This window comes from Amphibalanus amphitrite, unplaced genomic scaffold, assembly GCF_019059575.1.
Source record: "Amphibalanus amphitrite isolate SeventyFive unplaced genomic scaffold, NRLGWU_Aamphi_draft 001134F_arrow, whole genome shotgun sequence".
Taxonomy (NCBI): Eukaryota; Metazoa; Arthropoda; class Thecostraca; order Balanomorpha; family Balanidae; genus Amphibalanus; species Amphibalanus amphitrite.
Window position 1 is genome coordinate 162,317 of NW_024882628.1, and position 21,309 is coordinate 183,625.

Sequence of the window (21,309 nt, forward strand, 5' to 3'; positions counted from 1 at the left end):
GTTCCGCGCCAGATGCTCGGCCACGTCTGATGGTGCCGTCAGAGTGACGGACGGATCAACGCCAGCCGGCTGGCGTGAACAGTGCTTTAGTAGCACCGGCGGCACGCTCACTAAGAGCCCTCTGTTTACCTGTGGCCGTCCTGCGGAGATGATGGCGCCGGCCTATGCTAAGCAGGTGTTATTGCACGCTGCCGGAGGTGCAGGCGATCCTCCGAGTACCGATTAGAGGGCTGTCAAATTGGCGGTCTGACGCGCCGGACATACGCCCGTGTCAGACTGCCAGTGGACGGGACATTTTTCACGGTCTGTATGAACGACAGATGAATATGGAGACAGCGACAGCCGTGTGCGCGGCGCAATGACGGCTATCAATATGCTGCGCCACTTCTCCAATGCAGTAATGCGTATCATAAAGACCGGGAGAATTTATCAAATTGCGTCATCAAAGACGGCTTGCGATTATCGTGGATTTCGTTGGCAGATTGCCAAGCAAACAGCCGAAGCAGTTTGCAAACGCGCTAGCAATAATCAGTGTTCGGGATCACTAGTCGTTTCTGTGCCCTTTTTTCTTATTGTATTTAGGAAGAGTAATCGGCCCAACCCAATGAAGTTGAATTCTTGGAAAAGAAAGTCCACCTATCACCTAGAAATTAGAAAACCACAAATTGTTGTTATTGCCTGCTTTTGCAAACAGTATACTGACATCCTGACATCAAGTACTGACATCAGGCGTCAGGCACTGGCTGGATGTCCTCGCCGCTGCTAGTGGCTTAGTTATCTTGCTGGAGCAGTACCTCCCCTAGATACAGAAATGTGCCCTGTATTATCATGTAACACGCGTTTAACTGCACTGTAACAATTTGTCTCAAGTCACCGAAAGTCATGAATCGTTTGTCTCTGTGACAGCGGCGGTTTGCATCGGCTCCAAGTAGAGAAATTCGCCGACACATTAATCCATCTTCTGGACAAGTATCGCAGGCGCAGATCCGCCGCCGCTGCGGCTCATTTGCCGCTGAACACCTGCATTATGCATGTGTCTCCATGAAATGGAGGAGTCGTGTCACCGGGGCCGTGTTCGGCAGCTGCTGATGGTGCTGATGGTGCTGACGTAAGCGCCGCATTGACCAATAGTGTGGCACGGCTCGGGGACACCAACGATGTGTGTCGAGGGTGTGACAGACTCGGGAGAGACTTACAAACACTCCGCTGTACAGGCAACAACAAAGTATCGGTAGAATTGAAAAAGAGCTTCCGACAGCGACACGATTTCTGGGGTTGTAAGTAGTCAGTCACATCACCTGTTACGCATAGAATTGCAGCTTCATGCTTGGAATATAATCACTGACATCGCTTCTAAGATTCACTTAAAACACTTCGCCTTGCCGACTTTGATTCACTGTCCAGAAAAGGCCATCTCTACACAGAAACTGATGAATATTTTACCAGCGCAGTGATCGAAGATCAAACGGCGCATGTGTTCAGGTTTACGACCTGCTTATCGCATCTGAAGCACTCGCCACCCACTCGTATATCAGCCAAATGCGGCGCGCAGCCAATGGACCCGTCACGCCCTCAAACTGTTGGACACACCTCCTGACGTCACCATCAGTCATCACGGACGAGCGACAGCCAGAAGTGACAGGCCACATCAGCTCAGCCAGTGGTGACCGGTCATATCTGCCTACGGACGAGCCGATGACCGGTCACATCTGCTCACGGGCAAGCGGCAGGCAGTAGTGAGAGGTCACATCTGCTTACTAATAGATCATTGTGAGTTAGCGTTCGTGTTTATCGCGAGTGCCCTACCACCGATGCAAGTATCAATGCGGTATATTTCGATTACCTAAGACATTTTTTTCTGATCGTAATTTTTATCTTAATCAAAACTATATTTTTACCTAACCTTCTAAATCAAATGTACTGACCTGTATGTAAATATAACTGCCTATCTAGAATATTTTTAAATAATGGTTTTCTTGCTAATGTATGTTGCCGCTAATTGCACTATTTCGAGCACTAAATTTGTTACGCCTTATAAATACCTACTTCATAGGGAATGTCACGGGAGGAGACATTTGCTTTTATATAAGCCAAAGACGTGGCTATCGATTCAGTTGCCGCGCGAGGAAGCCCCTGATCGCCCTTATCATCAGCATCTGTCTGTGTGGCTTCCTTTGGGCCGTGACTTGAGTGACATGGATGTGAGGGTCGCCGTCCTATACAAGCTGCTCGGCGAATCACCTTGTTCCTGTACATATAAGTGTAAGGTTCCCTCCATGGTCTTGCTTTTGCACATGTCAAGTATGATGGCCTCACGTCACTTATAAAGATGTATGGCTGGCGTCACGTTTTCTGGAATCCATCTGAGGACAGCGGTTTGATTGCTGAACACTGAGTGAACAGACCATAAACGGCCTAACATGGGTTGCCGTTCTCGGTCGTACGGCCATCCACGACGGTGGGTAGGGACACCGGTCCCCATGGGGACCCGCGGTGCGGTGACTGAGCTGAGGGTATACCGCTTCACTGACGACACACCTCTGGGTCACTGGCAACTCTGGCGGTATTGATTCATTGCAATGGCCTGCGACATAGATTTGTACTCCTGGGAGCTCTGCAACACTCACTGAAGACATGCATTCGTGACTCATAACAGCTCCGAAATAAAAAACACAGACTAGCTGCTGACTCTTGACAAGCGTATTTTGTTTATCACTACATAATTGGGCTCCAGTAGCGTTGCAAGTACAACACAGAGCTCCTCCTGGTTTATTCGCACCTCTCCTCAAGATCCCTTGCATTCCTTCCAGCGCTACGGATGTCCGTTGTCCATGAGTCTGATTAAATTCGATCAAATTTGATAGGCGAACATCGATGGAAGTGTGGGACATGTGATGCAATTGGTGTGACCGTAGCCTTAACTCCCCTGACTGCTGCTACTTGAATTCCTGTCTGATCGAGCTCTTTTTTATCGCAGGCACCCGCCGCCACGGACGACATATGATCAGCACGAGTCGCCTGCGTCAATCCTGACTGTAGCATCACCAGCCGTACCAGTACCAGTATTCAGACCAATATCAGACTAGTCTATCCTTCTCAGGCTTCCCGTTTCTTGACTATCAGCCGTGCCGCTTGCCAGCCTGACGTATGAAACGCAGCTTGTGCTGCCCAAATACTGCATCCTTTTCTCAGCTATGCTAGCATGGCATCAGCTGAACTAGCTCATGAATTGCCCTAACCAAGTACCAGTAGACAGCCTGTCCTAACTGGCACCTGCTCTGGCCTAAACTCAAGCCTATCCTGACCTGACCTGACCTGACCTGATCCGACTGTCCTCCCCCAGCCGGCCACCATGAGCCGGAGAGCGAGTCTGTTCGCGCGCCAGAACCCCGGCCGGCGGCGGGTGCGCTTCCCCGACGAGGTGGTTTTCGACGAGAGCGTCAAGGAGAACGACGCCGACGCCGTGGTCAGCATGCTGCGCCGAGCCAGCGTCGATATCGATGTCAACAGGATCAACTCGGCAGGTCAGTTGATCGGCCCCGGGAGGGATAGACCCCTTCGGGGCCAGAAGCCCAGCCCTGGGTGGGACCGACTCCTTTGGGGACAGTGAGTCCAGCCCCTGGTCGAGACAGACTCTCCGAGGACAGAAAGGACAAGTAAGTACGGCCCCGGACGGGACTGATTTCTCCGGGGGACAAGTATGTAAGTCCAATTCATTCCAGTCCCGGGTGGGTAGGACAGACTCCAGCCGGGTACGGCCGGCTCAGGTGATATGCTTCTGTGGTTTGGTTTTGTAATTAGGGTATAAAATGGCTCACCGTATTAAAAGAGAGGAGCGTGAAATATATGTAGAAGATTAAACTGCATTCGTTTGAGTTCAATGTTACATTTAGCAGCGAACTTAACAAATATAAATAGATATGTGGATTCATTTTATAAGAAATTTGTGTTTTTGCCAGAAACACGTCACTGACCTGGTCGCTTCGTTACACACAGAACAGCGTGTCCACTTTTTGTTCGCCGTTGAACAGAAAGAAGCATCGGTCTTTGTAGTTTGTAGTCAATTCCTTTTACGCCAAACACATCAACCTAGTTCATAGGGTTGTAAGGCTCAGGCTTTTTACACACCCGCACGCTATGCCCTGACTTTAATCAATAAATGTTCGTGGGCTTCTTGCGAGCGGCGATAGCTAGATACGGACATTGAGGTGTTTTGTGTGTCTTACGAAGTGAACAATCAAGTGAAAAAGTCGGGTCTGACATGACAGGCATTATTACGATACCAGCATGGGCCTCGCACTTTCACAGAGTGGCTAATCAATTTGCCCCGGGCTCCCTGCGACTATCACAGGCACTGGCCAGCAATCAGCGTCTCTGTCAGTTTGCCCTTCCGAGTATGGGAATCCTAATCTTGGTTTGCCTGTCTGAACAACCAAGCTATTTCTGCCAAAACAGATTTCATTCTAATCGGCACATCATCAGCTTTGCAGAGAGTCTCTGATTTCAAACTTGACTTTTGTGAAAGTTCGCTTGAACCTTCAGACAACATTAAAGTATTGGGAGTGAAAATAGACCAAACGTTATCCTGGCAAAAACACGTTACAGAAGTTTTACGACGCTGCTACTCTATTCTATCGTCCTTAAACAGGTTCCGGCGTCACTTTTCTGCTGAGGCTCTTATTCTGATTATCCAGGCACACGTCTTTTCCCAGATATTGTACTGCTTGCCAGTTTGGGGTGGGGCCTGCAAAAACCAAATATCTCGCGTTCAGAAAGTAATAAACTTCGCAGCCCGTGTAGTAACCGGAACACGCCGCCATGAGCACATCACACCCACCCTAAGTGCGCTTCAGTGGCCAACAATTGAAGAGCTCATCAAGGAGCGTGATTGTTTAAAAGTATTTCGCGCTTTGAATAACTGCGACGCCCCCAAAGCTCTAAAAAGGATGTTTCACCAAAGATCAGACATAACCACTCGAGTGACCCGCCTGGCATGTACCAATCGGCTCCACCTTCCAAAAGTGCGTCTGTCTATTACACAACGATCTTTCCCGTACCGAGCCGCAACTGAATGGAATCGACTTCCAATAGAAACTACACAAACAGCGTCAGAAAAAGAATTCAGGAAAAAACTTAGGTGCAAAAACGCGTGAACCATACCAGCTCACTTGCTCAGGGATAGTATCACGGATCGCGTATACTGTGTAATGTGTAGTGTGTACTCTGTGCCTTGCTGTGCGCCATGTAGTGTATGTTACCGTACGTTGGCACCTTACCGTGTACATCTGTGTGGAAATTTGTGTTTACATTACTGCCGTGTACATCTCTACCATGTTTAAAATGTCCTGAAAAACTGTGGGAACACGGACGGACATTTAATGTTAATACAATACAATACAATCCGTCCACTCTCGTAACAACCGAATAGTCATTTTTTTCAAAACACTTATAAAACTGCGAACGATCAGCCAACGTCTCTAAGCCAGCCTCCTTGTCGAAGTAGCTACTCGGATGTCCTGAAGTGAGTAACTCGCTTTGGTTCAGGACGCAGCCGACCCCACTGTAACTCGACCAGTTCCCAGTGAAGTAACGCGACCTGGACACGTGGCACGTGGCATCGCTCAGAGCTGAGGGCGCCACCCATGTCTGTCTCGGCGCCGGGCGCCACTCATGAATCCATGTGCCCGAAAACAGGGTCTCACAGCGCTCGGTAGCACGCTCGGGCGACGCTGGGGGATTAGTCAGAGCGACAAGACGGGGTTTTTATGACCGCTTGATGAGTGTATTTGTGCGCTTGTGTATGCAGCTTGCGCTAACCGGCGCGTCTTATTGCAGCCGGTGCTGACGTGAAAATATACAGATGAAGTCGGACGACTCCGACATCGTCTGTATGGCCCCTTGGCGCCGGCGCTTAATTGGTAAATGGGGTTTTGCGGAGGCATTAGACGGCTGCCCGGCTATTAAATGGTTCGTTGGAACTACTTGGACCTACTGAAACTTCTAACTTTCAATTTATGATGTGCTTTCCGCATTTCGTCCGGAGTTGCCGTGCATTCAGGGGCAACACGTGCATGCCTTTTTATAAACAATATGCATGAACGAGCTTTTGCGGACAAAATGTTGTTTTATGGCTACTTGAATGTTGTTTGTAATAACTCATAACTATTATAAATCCCTCTAAGTTCTCATTAGCTCTCTGTATCAGGGAAGGAGAATCTTCAGTTCATTGAACTTCTTTCTGTCAGCACGGTGACTCATAAACGGAGTCAGTTACATTCGAACACCGCCCGCTCTCTGCAGCTGCGTCCTTTGGAATCGGTCCAGCCTGCGGCGTGCGAGAGGAGCTCCCGGCTCCGCAAACCCGCGGCCCACGGCTTTCGGCCTACACGACGCACGGGCCACGGGCCAAGGCCCGCAGGCCCGACCCACACAGCTCACTCACGCGTGGCTTCGGAGAGTAGCACGGCGGCGACGGAGGCCACACCCTCCCGAGCCCAGTTTACGAAACCGGCGACACCGTCCCGCCTCAGGCTTTTGGTTACAAGACCTGTGTGGCCCACAGGTATAGCTACAGGATCTGCCGGACCCCGCTGTTTCCACAGAGACAAAAGAGCGCCGGGCGGCGGCGGACGGCCGCGCCGATTTGTTTTGGAGCCGGCGGTCGGCGGCGCCGCGGGTGTCTGGCTGATTAGTGCCATCCATCACAGTTACCGGTCCGGCGCCGGTGGTCCGCGCTCAGACAGCCGCTCAAATGGTCAGCTCTGGCGTAAAGCCGCCGCTGCTGTCAAATCCGGCCGGCGCGGCGGCGGCTGCCGTCCTAGCTCAGCTACCAGCCTACCATCGGCTCAGCTCCCCGAGCTCAGCCCTCGCCTGTCAGCTCAGTCGTCTGCGCGTGCAGACGGCCAAGGGAACACATCAGAGGCCCACCCGATCGGTGACGTCACAGAGGCTTGGTCGACGGTGTGGGTCTGGTCATGGTGTAAACAAACCATAGCCGCGAAAGCTGGGGAGCGGGGGGGGGGGGGACTGAGCCCCTCCCAACTTTTTAACCGGGACACTCGGTAATGTATCAACTTCCACCTTGTGGCATCAAAATTTATGAGCACCTAATTCGACAGATATTTTCTTGGACTTGTCATTGGCAAGATCATTTCTCGCAAACACGGCCGTCACAAGTGCACCTTTCCCATACGCTGTCAAAGGTATTATGCTGTGAATCGGGACGGGAGACGTGATAGGTTCGTACGTCATCCAATCTGCGTCCGGTAATGAAGATCATAAGAAAAATGTAAAAGAAAATGTAATTGGTTTCGGACGTTAGCGCCAGGTACAGTCGGCATTATTTCGCCACAAGCAATACCTATAACCCTTTTATACCGAAAAGCGAAGCCAGCTTCAGGGCGAAAGCCCTTACTTGCGCCAAATATTTCGCAATTGTTGGGTGGATTGCCATAAATTGTTGGTGTCCATCGATGAAATTCCCCGGCCAACTTACTTCTCTCTACATATTTCTGTCCTGTGTCCACTAAGCTAGAGTCCAGATCCCAGCCAGTCAGTGTTGTAAGTCAATCTGCGTTCCGGTGACACGGCTGGTGTGGTGTGGCGTCGAAACCATGGTTACTGCTGCACATCAGCATTAAATATCGGGCGAAGACGTGCCGTGATACAAACGCGCCGCTGTCTCTGTGATAGCCACGCTGCTATGCCGTGGCGCCGCCGTTCCGGAGACAGCCACACTGCTGTGCCGTGGTACATTGGTTCCGGAGGAAGACACACTGCTGTGCCGTGGTACAATAGTTCCGGAGAAAGCCACACTGTTGTGCCGTGGTACATTGGTTCCGGAGAAAGCCACACTGCTGTGCCGTGGTGGTGTGGTACCGCCACTCTGGAGATAGCCACAATGTGGTTTCGCGGCATAGGAATCCACCGTTTTGTGTGTAGGCACATGACTGTGTCGTGATAGGATGAGTGATAACGTCCTACCGGCGATAGCCTGTTTGCAGTGCCGTGACGTTTAAACGACGTTCCGGAGATGCTTCACTGCTGTGTCGTGGCGTGGCGTTCCCATTCCCGGAGATAGCCTGTCTGCCGTCCAGTGATGTGGTACGCGTGGTTGAAGACCCTGGTGGGGCTTCTGCTGACCGTCAACTACTCCCTTCCGCTGTTCACCATCCTCAGCGACCGTCGTCTCTGGGAAGAGCCGGTGGCCGTCCTGGCCGGCAACATGTCCTTCGTCTGCCTCTTTATGGGCGTCAACCTGTCCCTGGTCGGCGCCTACGACCTCCTGCAGCTGGACACGGTAGCTCTGTGCCGGACTCTGCAGTACACCGGTATAGGGTTTGGAGTCGCCTCCAAGATGGCCCAGCTGTGTATGGCTGTAGACCAGTTTGTGGCCATCTCCCGACCGCTGCAGCACTTGTCACTGATGGTCCGCGCGCGCTGCTGGCTGGTGGCGGCCACCTGGGCCACCTGGGCCGCCCAGTTCGCCTTGTCGTCTCTGACCGGAGCTATGGGGCTGGTGACTGTCGCAGATAGCGTGCATGGCCGCGGAAACGGCACGGCTGTCTACCCCGGCTGCCGCTGGGAGACTCACTACTCCGTAGTGTTCGCCATGATCGTCGAGGTGGAACTGGTGTCCTTCTCACTGGCTACCATCGGCCTCTTCTCGTGCACCTTCTGGGTGGGGTTCCGCACTAACCGCCAGCTCTCTCGGCGGGTGCACGAGCTGCAGAACGACGTCGCCCGGCTGCAGGAGAGTCGCAACTTCCTCCGCAACTACCGCGTCTTTAAGCGGGTAGTGCTGGTGTTTCTTCTTACCGTGGCGATGGATATCGTGAGTCCGATACTGCGGCTGGCCACTCACTGGCAAGCCGTGCCGAAACTCTACGGCTTCCTGCATCTGCTGCGTCTGCTGGGGTTCACATTCGAGGGTTGGGCGTACGGGCTGCTCAACGGGAAACTACGGGCCGCCTACAGGAGAACACTGCTGCGCGGCCGCTTCAGCAACAGAGTGTGGGCGAATGTCAACGGGGAGGTGCGGCACCAGCAGGGGCATTCCACGTCAAATCGAACAAAAATCGGCTGTTTTGCACCTTACCATCAGCGATTTCATTATAAATTTGTGAGCGAGTTCCTGTGTCGCCCCGGACATTACATTGATGTTTTTTGCACATTCTGACCACAGGTCTTCTAAATATAGGGCAACAAATTTTTATAAAATGTTGCATCTTTATATTTTTGAACGACCATAACTTTGGTTGTACTTGTTTGATTTGAATGAAATAAACCTTACTGTTTAGGTAATTTCTTAAGCAATTGTTTAGAATTGCATCGACTTAAATATATGACCTTGAAATTAGCTTAATTCTGTTCTTAAGCACAAAAATTGAAATAGCAAAAAACACGCCACCTTCGATTTGGCTCATTTTCATATATTTTATTGCCTACCATATTCTTAACAACCTGTGAAAAGATTAGAGTGGGCCATTCATAAGTTTTGAAGAAAATGGCACATATGCAAACGTATGTTAGCACGCGCAGTGGAGGGGGAAGAGTGAATTTCGCCCCACCCCTCCTGTTTTTCGCCAATATCTCATAATATTGATGCGAAATTACTTATGGCTACCTGTCCAGAATTGAATTGCACATCTCATCGTGCAAGCAATAAGAAAATCGGTTCGCAACTGTTCTAGTAATAGCGGTGTAAAGTGAACATCCTGTCGCCGCGGCGACGCGGCGACTCGGCAGCCGGCGCCGACCGCTACGCGCCGCCTGAATTGTAGACTGTGCCGGGACGGAACGGAACGGTTCCGTCTTTACATCGCGCTCCTTACCGCTGATTACGTTCGATTCGCGTCAAATTTTGTGAGAAGACTAAGAAATGTACAGGCAATCTTATGGTGAAAGAATTCTGAAAATAGGTTGGTAAACAATTGAAATATGAACGTGTAAACACAAAATTGTGACTGCTGCGTTTCCCGCGTCGGCCGATCCCGCCTCAGCCGGCGACATGTTACTCTTAGCAGGACTCTAACTGCCATATTTATTATCGGATTAACTAGAAATTCCCCAAACATACTCAAAAATGTATGTTCTTTCGTATAGTGAAGATAAAAAGACGTGAAGATATCGTTGCGTGATAATGTTTTCGTTGAATTTATGTCATGATGCATTTCCACACGGCTCAAAATTCACCGCAAAATACCGTTTGCCTGAGACACTTTTACAATGGAACGTGAATGCTTGACTACGATGACTATGCATTTCCATTCTCGCAGAGTTTGGGATATCACTAATCAGCAATCATTCATTTCAGAAAGCGTACACAAGCAAGCATGTCTTGATTCTGTCTTTCAAGGTCACGCGCGGTTGCGTGATGTTGATGCATGAAAACGGCGTTTGCCGCGAAAGTTATGAATGGCCCACTCCAATTTTTTCACAGATGGTTAGGAACATTGTGACGGACATAATATGTAAAAATTACTCAAATCGAAGGTGGCGTGTTTTTTGCTATTTAAATTTTTCTGTTTTAATTCAAGGTCAAATGCATTTCAAGGTCACTTCAATTTAATTTTATAATTAAAAATCAAAGCCTTATCAATTGCCTACAAGACCCTGTTAATATCATTTTGATACCAGAAAAGGAACCAGAGTTATAAGCATTTAAAAAAATGATGTCTGGCATTTTTGGCTATATTCGATGACCTATATCTCGGCGATACGTTATCAAATTTCGAAAATATTATACGTAACTCAGTTTTGAACCATGCCCAGTCTGCCTACAAATTTTCAGAAAAATCGAAGGGGATGACGGATTTCGGTGTTTGATTTGACGTGGAATGCCCCAGCAGCAACAAGAACAGCAGTACCAGCAGCAGAAAGAATAGCAATAGCAGCAACGGCAGCAGAAACAACAGCAGTGGCAGCAATAATGGCAAAACAGCAGCAGCAGCAGCAGCAGCAGCAGCAGCAGCAGCAGCAGCAGCAGCAGCAGCAGCAGCAGCACCATCAACATCAGAAGCAGCAGCAGCAATGGCAGCGGCGGCAGCAGCGGTATCGTAGTATCACGGTAGTGTCTCATCAGCCGACAGCCGACAGAACATGCCTTCGCCGAGGTATGTCGTCGCCACCAGATCTACAAGTCCAGGTTATAGAGGTTGGATCCTGAAGGAGCCAGTACCGTGTCACATTACCCACAATCACTTCTTTTGCTCTTCATACTCCCAACAATGCTGCAAATAGATACACCAAATAAAGAAGATATGGAGAAAAAGAGTAAGAACCTCCAAGTCTTTGAATATGGAAAGAAGTTCGATGTGTACACACTATACCTACAGAGCGAACCATGTGTGGAATGGAAGGACTTGAGACATTAGGTAGAGAGCCGCGTTTGGACCGTTTCAGGCGGCATCTCGACATGTCGTCTGGGCCATCTCGACGTGAATGTCACATGAATGTCAATTGTCATGTCACCATTCGTCGGAAATATCAATGACATATGTTGCTTCACCGTTTATTGGATTGGAAGGTAGCGGTACGTAGGCTAGTTACTGGATAGCCACTAGTGACTCGATTCTTCGCGTGATGTTAGTTGGAACGTGTGGTTATGTGAAAAGGACTCGTATGGCTGGTCATAGGGACGCTCAACGGCTGGTCTGTAACGGAGTCATGGTGAATCGGCTGGTCTTCGGGAAGGACTGGTAAAAAAGTTTTTTATAAGTACACACAGCGGCCAAATAAAGACAATTTGAGTTCGTGTTTTATCAGGCGCTAGTTTTGATCAGTCCAATCCGTCGTCAAGTGACGAATGATATAGCGTAATTGGGTTATATCCCGTCTCTCTGTCCTGTCTACCTACCCACTCCCCAACTCCTCTCTCTCTCTCCCTCTCCCTCTTCTTCTTCTCTCTCTCTCTCTCTCTCTTTCTTTCTCTCTCTCTCTCTCTCTCTCTCTCTCTCTCTCTCTCTCTCTCTCTCTCCCCTCCCTCTTCTTCTCCCTCTCTCTCTCTCTCCTTCTCCCTCTCCCTCTCGTGTATGAACACGCCCGTCTGATATCAGCTCCCGCATGCCGCACCTGCTGTCCAGCCGGGCACCGCCAGCGGCGCCGCCGGACCGCGACTGAATAGTCTCATTACGATCAGACACGGGGGCCACTGTGCGCCGCCCCGCCCGGGTGGGACGGGGAGGGGTACGGTAATGACGGGACGGCTGTCCAATGATGCCCGACTGAATCGCCGTGACGACCTCTCCATTCGACCGCCGCCTCTGGTGCAGCGAGAAGCCGAAGCTCGACCATGGGCTGCTGAGGCCCAGTGGATGATGTGTAGATGTGAAGATATGTTGTTTAGGGCCTTGGGTTAGACTCGGTGGCTCAGATTTTCCAGTGGTTTATTTGCATTGTTCACTGAGGGTTTGTGTAGTCTACCTCCTATGCTTATCCCTCGCAAAGCCGTTATTTTATTCACAGTTTCGCGCCAAGAATGCTCACCACATTGCCCTGCAACGTCGTCAATGGAATAGCTGATCGTAGGTACTTTGTTTGACACATTAAAAATTTAACGTCCGATATTGTTCCCACGCTGCTAAATCTGCGCATCGAATATGCGGCAAGACCCTTGTCGAATGCGGTAAAGCTCATGTCACGTCTGAGATGCTTCGTCGTGAGTTTTGCGGTAACGCTTATTACGGAGCAGGGCACGGACACGATGACCGCGAGACCTCACAGGTGAAACGTGATGGCAGCTCATCCGCTGTAATGCATACTGCAATCATTTTGATGATGGTGTGTACACGAGGTTTCACTTATACCTACCCCTACGCTTCATCGATATTTTCGCGAAACAAATTCATAAACGTGAAACATGTTTCGCATTGCAGTCATCCAACACAGGAAGAGCTATACATTACCAACAAAACACAATATTTTATAGCAAAATTGGATAAAAAAGAAACTGCCTGTGATCTGCTTTTCTAAAAATGTGGGATGACACCAATTTATTATTTTGATTTTTGCATACCAGCGCCATTAGTTCGCTGGCCTCACAGAGCCGTATGGGAGGCCCTCTGCACATTATCACGCTATTTGCATTGTGCAACTCGCCGCTGGATTCCCATGACGGTCGATTAGTTCGACATTCAGACAGCTCGTACCGCCCGCATTCTGCTGTCAAATTCACCGACAGTCAGACTGAAACCGATAACTTCATTCATTCAAAGATCTCGTATCGTGCACGCAAAAACTCGTCGGCTAAACATTCGGACTACATGCCGCTGGAAGTGGCCTGGAATCGCTTAGTGCCGTATGCAGCGTGCACAGATGGCGCGGAGCCCTGACCCGATCGGAACGGCCGTCCGCTTGACCTGCACCATTGGAACCTCATTCCGTCGGTGTCTGACGTCACCCGAGCTGAACGCCGCGCCAAAGTATTTGCGATTGTTATCGGCGGCGACGGTAGAATCGATGTCACGCTTCTACCGCTTCTATAACCACTGGAACACCTGCCCCATCGATGTCGACATTGATTTGAAGCAGATTGGTTCGACTCGCGACCAGTTGGCGACACGGCCAACCGCCAAGAATCCGTCCCATTTATAAACGATTCAACAAAGAATGTTTCCAACACCAACTGTCGTTACGTGAAGCATATGTTATATATTGTTCCAATGCGTCAGCAGATATTCGGTTTCTAAAATGCCAATGACAATTACTGCGTACGAAACTTGCGGATAGATGATAAAATTTCAAAATAGGAATTTTGTTGAAACGAATAATGAGTGCCATTGTATCATTTTATAAGCGTAGTGTTACTCATTTTTTTGCATCTTAACATCGTCAAAAAAAAGCTTATTACACATTGCGAAATCTCGGCACATCACGCTGAAGCTAAGGACCTTTCAGTTATAGCTCTTCAAAACATGACTTCTTCCTCTTTCCTCGGTCGCGTCTCCAGCTCTTCTCATAGTCGTACCGCGACCTCCCTTTTATCCTGTCCTGGTGCCCTCCTGTAAAGGTCGCGAAATTCCCCCACCGCGAGCGTCCCGGTAATGTTATGCTGTGACAGAGTTGCGACCATCCGCCGGGATGACTCTATTCGGTCGGACTTTACTACCGACCAGGTGTTCGGCGCTCAATGGCTGTAGCCCACCGCTCCCGGTTTTTATAGACGACAGAAGCCCGAACGATTTTACTGCGAACGGTATTCCATAGTGATCTAACCCGTGGGAGTCATTGAGTATCACGGCAACTGACGTCCCCGGCGGCTGGTGTGCAGGGGATGAGGCGTCGGGCGGTAGCGCCGCAGGGCCCTCCGCCCGGCCACCCAGGAGGCCCTCCGCGTGCTGCTGTGGGTGGTCCTCCGCCGCCGCGGCCCGCAGAACTGGTGCAATGCTGCCCAGTGCCGCGCAGATGATGACATATGACGGCAGTATCCGGCGGGTGGCGGCACCCCCGGGCTGGCCCACATAGTTACTAGCGGTGCCGGGGATCGACGAGCAGAGCAGGGGAAGTGGGAGGATATGCAGGGGAGCTATATAGGGCACGTCTGGGGAAGGGTTCCTCCATGGGGAAGTTACAGAAGGAGCTAACTAAAGGGTATGACTGGAAGGGAATGCGGTTGGAAAAGGGCAAATTTGGGGAGGGATAAAGCAACGGAAGGCTACGTCACGCGATAGCGCCACAGAAGACACGGCAGTGTCGGCAGGGGCACGGCTGGGTTTATTTCGACGGAATGTCTCCGGCGACCCAGCGTGCCGTGGTGTCGCCAGTCCGTCTTGACGGGACACCCATCACCGTCCCATCTACGGCACGCGGCACACGCCCCCGCCATTAGGAAGATTGGCGCCGACTGCGGGCCGGGCCGGCGAGTGCTTTCTTGTGCCTTTAGAATGGAGCCGAGCGGTGAAATCGTCTTCTCTCCAGGCTGGCAGTGACATTAGGTGATTTTGGCACAGCCGTAGCTCGAAAATCTTCCCATCATTGCTAAAAGGTAGGCGTCAATGTTTTACTGCGTTGTATTCACTATCCGAGTCTTTTGGAGATAGGCGCGGACTTTATTGCAGGATGAACGACTGGGTCGTTCCTAACCGTGTCGTACCGTTCCTGTCTGTTGCGTTCCGTACCATTCCGTTTGTTCCGCTTCGTTTCATATTACAGCGATATGATCCGATAATATCGCTCCATGTTGTTCTCTGCTGTCGTTCCACACCGTTCCGTGTCTAATGCTTCATTTTACCTTGTGCTGTGCCGTATAATCAAAATTCCGTTTCTGATCGATATCCGATGTTATTTCCTCAACATTCCGCCTTCCGTTCCACGCTGCGTTGTATCGCACAGCGCTATGTGCTGTGAGTGAGTAAGTGCCACGCCGCGCCCACCCACCCCCGCCGTAGCCGGAGCAGTGCAATGAGGAGGGGTCAGGGGCTGCACTGCACGCCGCTCTGACGGGCGTCGTGTATACAGGGGCGCCGTCTGACCGCCCATCAGACCGGGGACTGCACCCCGGGCCGTAAATAAACCAGAACAGACACGGGCCAACGGCTCTGAGTCGACTGAGCTCCCCGAGCGAAAACAATCGACGGCGCCACCGGCGGCCTCTGAGGGAGGCACCAGCAGAGCGGCAGTGCTCGAAGGTCAAACTGGCGACACATAACTGGAATATTAGCTCATTCAGCCGACCACTGGAGGTTGTCTCTAGTTAGCGAAACGTCGCCTCAATTCGGCGGATTGTGTCCGGCTCCTTGTGACCGGCTCCGGTCTCCGGCCCACTATCTGAGTATGAATGTGGATGCTATCTGACTCCTCCGCGCTGAATGGTGGCCGAGATTGATTGCCGGCCCCCTAACTGGCGGCTGATGACCGGCGCTGCGGTGATCGGCTGAGTAATTACACTCGGCAGCGGTCAGTAGGGGTGTCCGGCCGGCCAATCAACCACTAATCACTGTCTGCAGGTCTGCCGAGCGGCTGACCGACACCTGCCCCGGCCAGACCGTCAGACGTCACAGATCGGACCACAGCGGGAAGCGAAAATTTATTGCACACTTAGGCTAGAGCTATTGTTTCAAACAAACGTAAGTGTAGCAGAGCCATAACATTTGTGGCGTTAAATCTAAAATGCATTTTGATTCTCTAATTGAAAGCTACAGTGCCAGAAAGTTTCATTGGACTTGTAACTCCTCTTCTACAATAGAGGTACATTTATCGTGGCTAGTGTAAACTCACGAGTGATCTTGAAATGTCACCTTTATGAATCAAATGTATTTGATTAGAGAACGCGAACAAGCATGTGGACATAACACAGAGCTCCGTAGCAAATACAAAACACTTGAGAGTTCCATATAACCAACTCAAACCACTGGACAAGACCCAGATGCCCTCCCCCAGACAAACCAATAATTCAACGACTCACTTCAGCATAACACGACGACAAGGATCAGTAAACAGTCTGAAAGCATTGGCGACCGTAGGGAATGGTGAGGACGCTTGTGACTACTTGTGGCTCACACAAGTGATAAATTTGAGAGCATATGGTCAATTAATTGTGACACGCAATTATAAAATCGTACTGTATACTGTACGAAATTAAGGCAATGTGAGGAGTAACCTGCGCATCTCTGATCTCTGAGATGAAGTAAGATAAGATACCATTTGATTTCATATTTCCGACTGGTTGACTCATGTCCAAGATAACCCTCGGCTCCTGCAGCGTCAATGTCCAAACGCAGCCGCTTCCAACAGCGTAATGCCAGCGCGGGCTGCTGCTGATGTTTATGTTGAGTGTCGATACGATGATGGATTGAGAGACGCGGCACCGATGGCGTTGGGTTTGGCGGGATAGGCGGTGCAGAGGGGAGGGGAGGATGGTTTGGACTGGAGGAGGGGCGCCGTTTCTCACCACTTGTCGCAGATGTTCCCATTACGGCCAGGGCAGGCGCTACTGAATGAAGGCATGGGAAGGCCGCACTCACACGATTTCATAACGGGATAATGACGTGTCTCCAGCAATTAAAGATTTCGTAACCATTCAAGAGGGACTAATAGCTTTGCCCTCGGGGGTTCCTTGGTGAGCGAATTCCGGACGAATTGTTTGAGTCTTATCAGATGTTATCAGGCGTCAATTTTCGCGTCATTTCGTTCAGGGCTCAGGCTGCGTGGGTTTTTGCACTTTTCTTTTTGAGGGAATTTCACTTTGTGCTCTAAAAATGCAAAATTCCACTCTGTGAATATATGTTTGACTTGACGCAAATATTTTTATATTGCCAAAAGACATAAGCTTTGGACATCCCAAATCGCTTATTGGGTATGCTGATACAGTATTTTGAATACATCGCCGGGTATATAGAGAGCTGAATGCTCGGTTATATTTAAAAGGTGCAAAGGCTTGATTATACCTTCTGCATTGCAGTCGTAAATCGTTGTCAACGATCGTTGAATCGTTAACAGTTTCAGGAAAATCGATAAGCTTAGGTATCTGCTACCAGCAATAAGCTGTTTCCAGAATTGGAAGTCACTGCCCACGCGCCCGGTCCAGCGTTGCGTATAAACTAGGTGTTAATAACCATCCAGTAAATATCGTTTGATCGAAGTCTGGATCTAATCCGATCATCGACAAGGGGAGGGACCGGTCCACCCAGCTGGCCTTCCACCAGGCGGTACTTTACCTCCGTATCGGGGCTCCGTTCGGCCGCCGACGGCGTGAGTGGTGTCATCCATCTGGTCCCATCTGCTGTGGCTGTCAGCGGCCCGTCTGACCCTCCGTCTGACCCCTGGGCGAGGTCGGAGGCAGGTGAGAAGGCCCGCGGGCCGGGCAGCTCGCACCGGACCCCGCCCTGATCTGTCGGACAGTCGCCGCCGCCCCGTGCCGCCCGCCGTCATCCGGCGCTGCCGTCTCCGCCCGCGCCGGCGGCGCTCGATCAAAATGTTTTGTGGTGGTGCACGCATTGAGCCCATCATCCAGCAGGTGTAGCTATTAATAGTATGGCCATTTAATTTGATTCATTTCAAGATATTTTTTGCTCCTAAGGTAACTTAGAGAGCCGCTGTAGTCTTTGTCACCTATCAGCTGATAGCGGATATTTGAGAAAAACATCAATCTTGCTAATTATTCGAAACTGTCTTTCGACGACGAAAAGTCGAGACCTACCGGGTCTACATAAACCTTTTCACTTTTGCAGCTGCTTTCCTCTGAGGGCCAAGTCCATCCGATAGATTCGTCTTAGACAGGCGCGTCACCCGGCCACTCCTTCCGAAAAATGCCGCCGACATGTCTCCGCTGTCTGATCCGTCCAGCTCAGCACCGAAAACGGTGAGGGGGCGCCCTGTGAGCCTCCAGTACGGGCGCACCACCCCGGCCGTGACGAACAGCACAATCCACGCATCGGTTACCGGATCAGCGTGTCGCGCTACAAACGACGTGCCGGCTGTCGGCGGAGAGGTACCGTGTCCCCGCGCCGCGCGTGATGCGCCGTGGGGAGGTCGGCTCCGGCTGAGTGGGCCATTTGCATTCGGCGAGAGAGATGTCGCAGATATTCCTCGGATGTGGAGCCATCATGTCTGTAAGATGTGTTAGCCGTATAGCTGGTCTCCTAGCTTCGTCGACGTCCGCGAAAGAGGATCTCGTGTTATCGGATACGCTAGGAAAGAGCGTTGCGGAACACCTTACAGGATTATGTCGTGTTCGGGCGTCGGAGTCTCCCAGTCCCATCGGTACCGGACAATGGTCGTGACCGACAGTACCCCGAGCCTCCACCGTCTCGCTCAGAGGACGAAGCGATGAAATACCACAGCCTCCCTGACGAACAGAACGGAAAGAAAAGACGGTCAGAGGACGACCTCGGAGGGGTCAAATGGCCGTCCAAACAGACCGTAAACGGCGGTAACCAGCCACAACCGGGCAGCTAACGACCACACAGCGGACACCGTGGTGGTCGGAACGCAGATGTTTGGTAAAACGCAAGATTTACCGCGTTCTTTAGGCTCAAAACGTTTAATGATGCCATTAAATTAACACAGTATATTTGTTCCATGGCCTCGGCTGACGTTTATACCCCCAAACGAACCACACGCGAGCGTTTATGACGCCATTTCATGATGAAATTCTCTCCTGACGGTATGCTGTTCAGTGCTCACTGACTTTATTTTATGTAGATGACGCATACATATGACGCAACATAGGCAGCTTTTAGCCGTGATACCAACCTTCCAGGGTGCGAACAGATGACACGGTAAATTGGCGTGCCGTTTTATTTGTTGCTTTATATAAAAGCTAAACGTAGGCCTTAAAAAGCAAAGCAATGCCCAGAAGGAGACAAATACCTTTAATTAAGCGCCTTTTTATATTCATGTGTTCAAAATTACCTTAGCGCATTGCCGATTCCGATTATTTGATAAATGCGATATTCGATAAGTTTGATATCCACCTCCTTGGTTTTTACACCCGATAGTCGTCTTTCACGATAACGTGCAACTGCAAACAGCGAGATAGAAGCATCTCTCCTCCACTTCCATGGAAGCTAATCAGCCTTGTCAGGGGACCGTCTCCCCAGTCCATCATATGTTGCACAAACGTCCCGTTTACGCGGCCGCACGTGGCGTGTGGCCTCTGCTCGCCGTCAGTTCCGAGTCTCGTTTGCAGACCTGCAGGCGGCGGCAATTGTGGTCAGCAGATCTATGTAATTTATGCCGCGCCATGAGTGTATGAGTGTTGGTGCAGCTGCGCCGGAGCCCTGTGTGGGCGGCTGCCCGGCGGCGGACGACCGCGACAGGCGCGGCACAGCGGGACAGGAGCGCCGGGACAGCGCGCAGCACGCGCGGACACGGTGAAACAATAGCCCGTGGGTGGACGGACGGTGATGACGGAGACGGAGAACGGCTGCCGCTGACTCTGCACAGCCGTCCAAAACGGATGACTGGGAGCGGGCCGCATGCCGAGCGTGGCTGGTGTTCGTAAACGATACAGCGGTCCAAGATTACTTTACTAATACAGCGGTCCATTCGGCAAAAATGATGGCATGAATTAGGATGTGACTGGCAGCAGTCAATTGTTTTATATTCTGCTGGCGTCGCATAACCAGTTTCGCTGCAAAAGTATGACGTTCCCCGCCTTTGCAATGAATCTGTGACATTCTCATTAGTACTGCACCGCACCCCGTTTCTGTTATTGCCGGCGAAATCAACACAAGTGTCCTCGTCAAAAGCAGTCGTCTGCCTGCACTACAGCGCCGATCCCGTCCCTGACAAATATCAGCGGGGACAGGAGGCGACCCTGTGCAGGCCTCGTCGGGACGGGACGACGCGGTCTCATCAGTCGCCGGTTTACACGTCTGATTACGGTCCGTGTGCACGGTGCGTGCACAGCACTGGGTCACAGAGCAGCGGTGCACCTCCACGGGAATAAACATTACGTCATTGGCACGGTATTGATGGTTCTCACTACAGACCGTCTACTAGATCAAAGGCCTCTGTTTTGCTCCGTTCGCTCTAAAAATGCGAATAGATTGATTTGATGGCAAGCAATTAGATCCATGCATGCGCCTGTTGCGCCTATATTCTGTTAAGTAGTATTTGAAAGACAAAAATTAATTATAGAGCGTCAGATTAATTCATCGTATTTAACCCGCGCCCTGCTGGGGGGAGGGGTGTTTGAACACCCCCTTGTGGTTTTTCGCGAATATCTCAACAACGGCGGCGCGGAGCGCCGCCTTTTTTGGTACACCTTATCATACATCAATTCTACACATGTTGTGAAAATTTCAGACCAAGGTCATTCAAGGTCAGGTCACCAGGTCACTTGAAGTGACCTCACCTCATAAAAAGTTTCAATGTCTGTCATAGCTACACCGAGTGACCGATCGCTTTGAAACTTTCAGCGATTGCTAAGAGCAATAGCATGTACAAAATGTGTATCTCAGAATTTTGATATCGATGACCTAAGGTCAGGTCAATTTTGCGACCTCCCCATTATAAGTCAATGGGAGAAAATTGAAATGCGCCTCTTTTGGACGAAAGACATTATAAACACTCCCAAACACCGAATTACAAGTGGTTTAGACACACTGAACATGAAAATGGTGTCCGTGACCCTTGTTTGTGCCCTGAGGTCATCTTAGGTCACGAATGGTATATAACTGTTTTTCGCAAATAACTTTTGATAGAGGCATGCTAGAGCGATGAAAACGCCTTATATGTGTTCAGCTCGACGATACGGATCGACCGATATCCAACATGACCCTTTCCGGTCAGGTCATGACCTTGGCCTGAGGTCAAATTTTCGAGTTGACCTTTCAAGGTCAAGTTATAGTTCATTCGATGCGTCTT

At 50.6% G+C, this 21,309-nt stretch overlaps 1 protein-coding gene across 2 annotated transcripts in view; it reads left to right on the forward strand.

Annotated features, from left to right (window-relative positions):
• LOC122370472 (protein phosphatase 1 regulatory subunit 27-like) overlaps positions 1-21,309 on the forward strand; it is a 41,844-nt gene that overhangs the window by 11,776 nt on the left and 8,759 nt on the right. Inside the window, exon 2 of one of the 2 annotated variants that reach the window (XM_043346131.1) lies at positions 2,978-3,524. In XM_043346131.1, the coding sequence (XP_043202066.1) occupies positions 3,353-3,524 (172 nt within the window). In that variant the 5' untranslated portion in view covers positions 2,978-3,352. The remainder of the gene's footprint in view (positions 1-2,977; positions 3,525-21,309) is intronic. The other variant, XM_043346132.1, reaches the window with a different exon arrangement.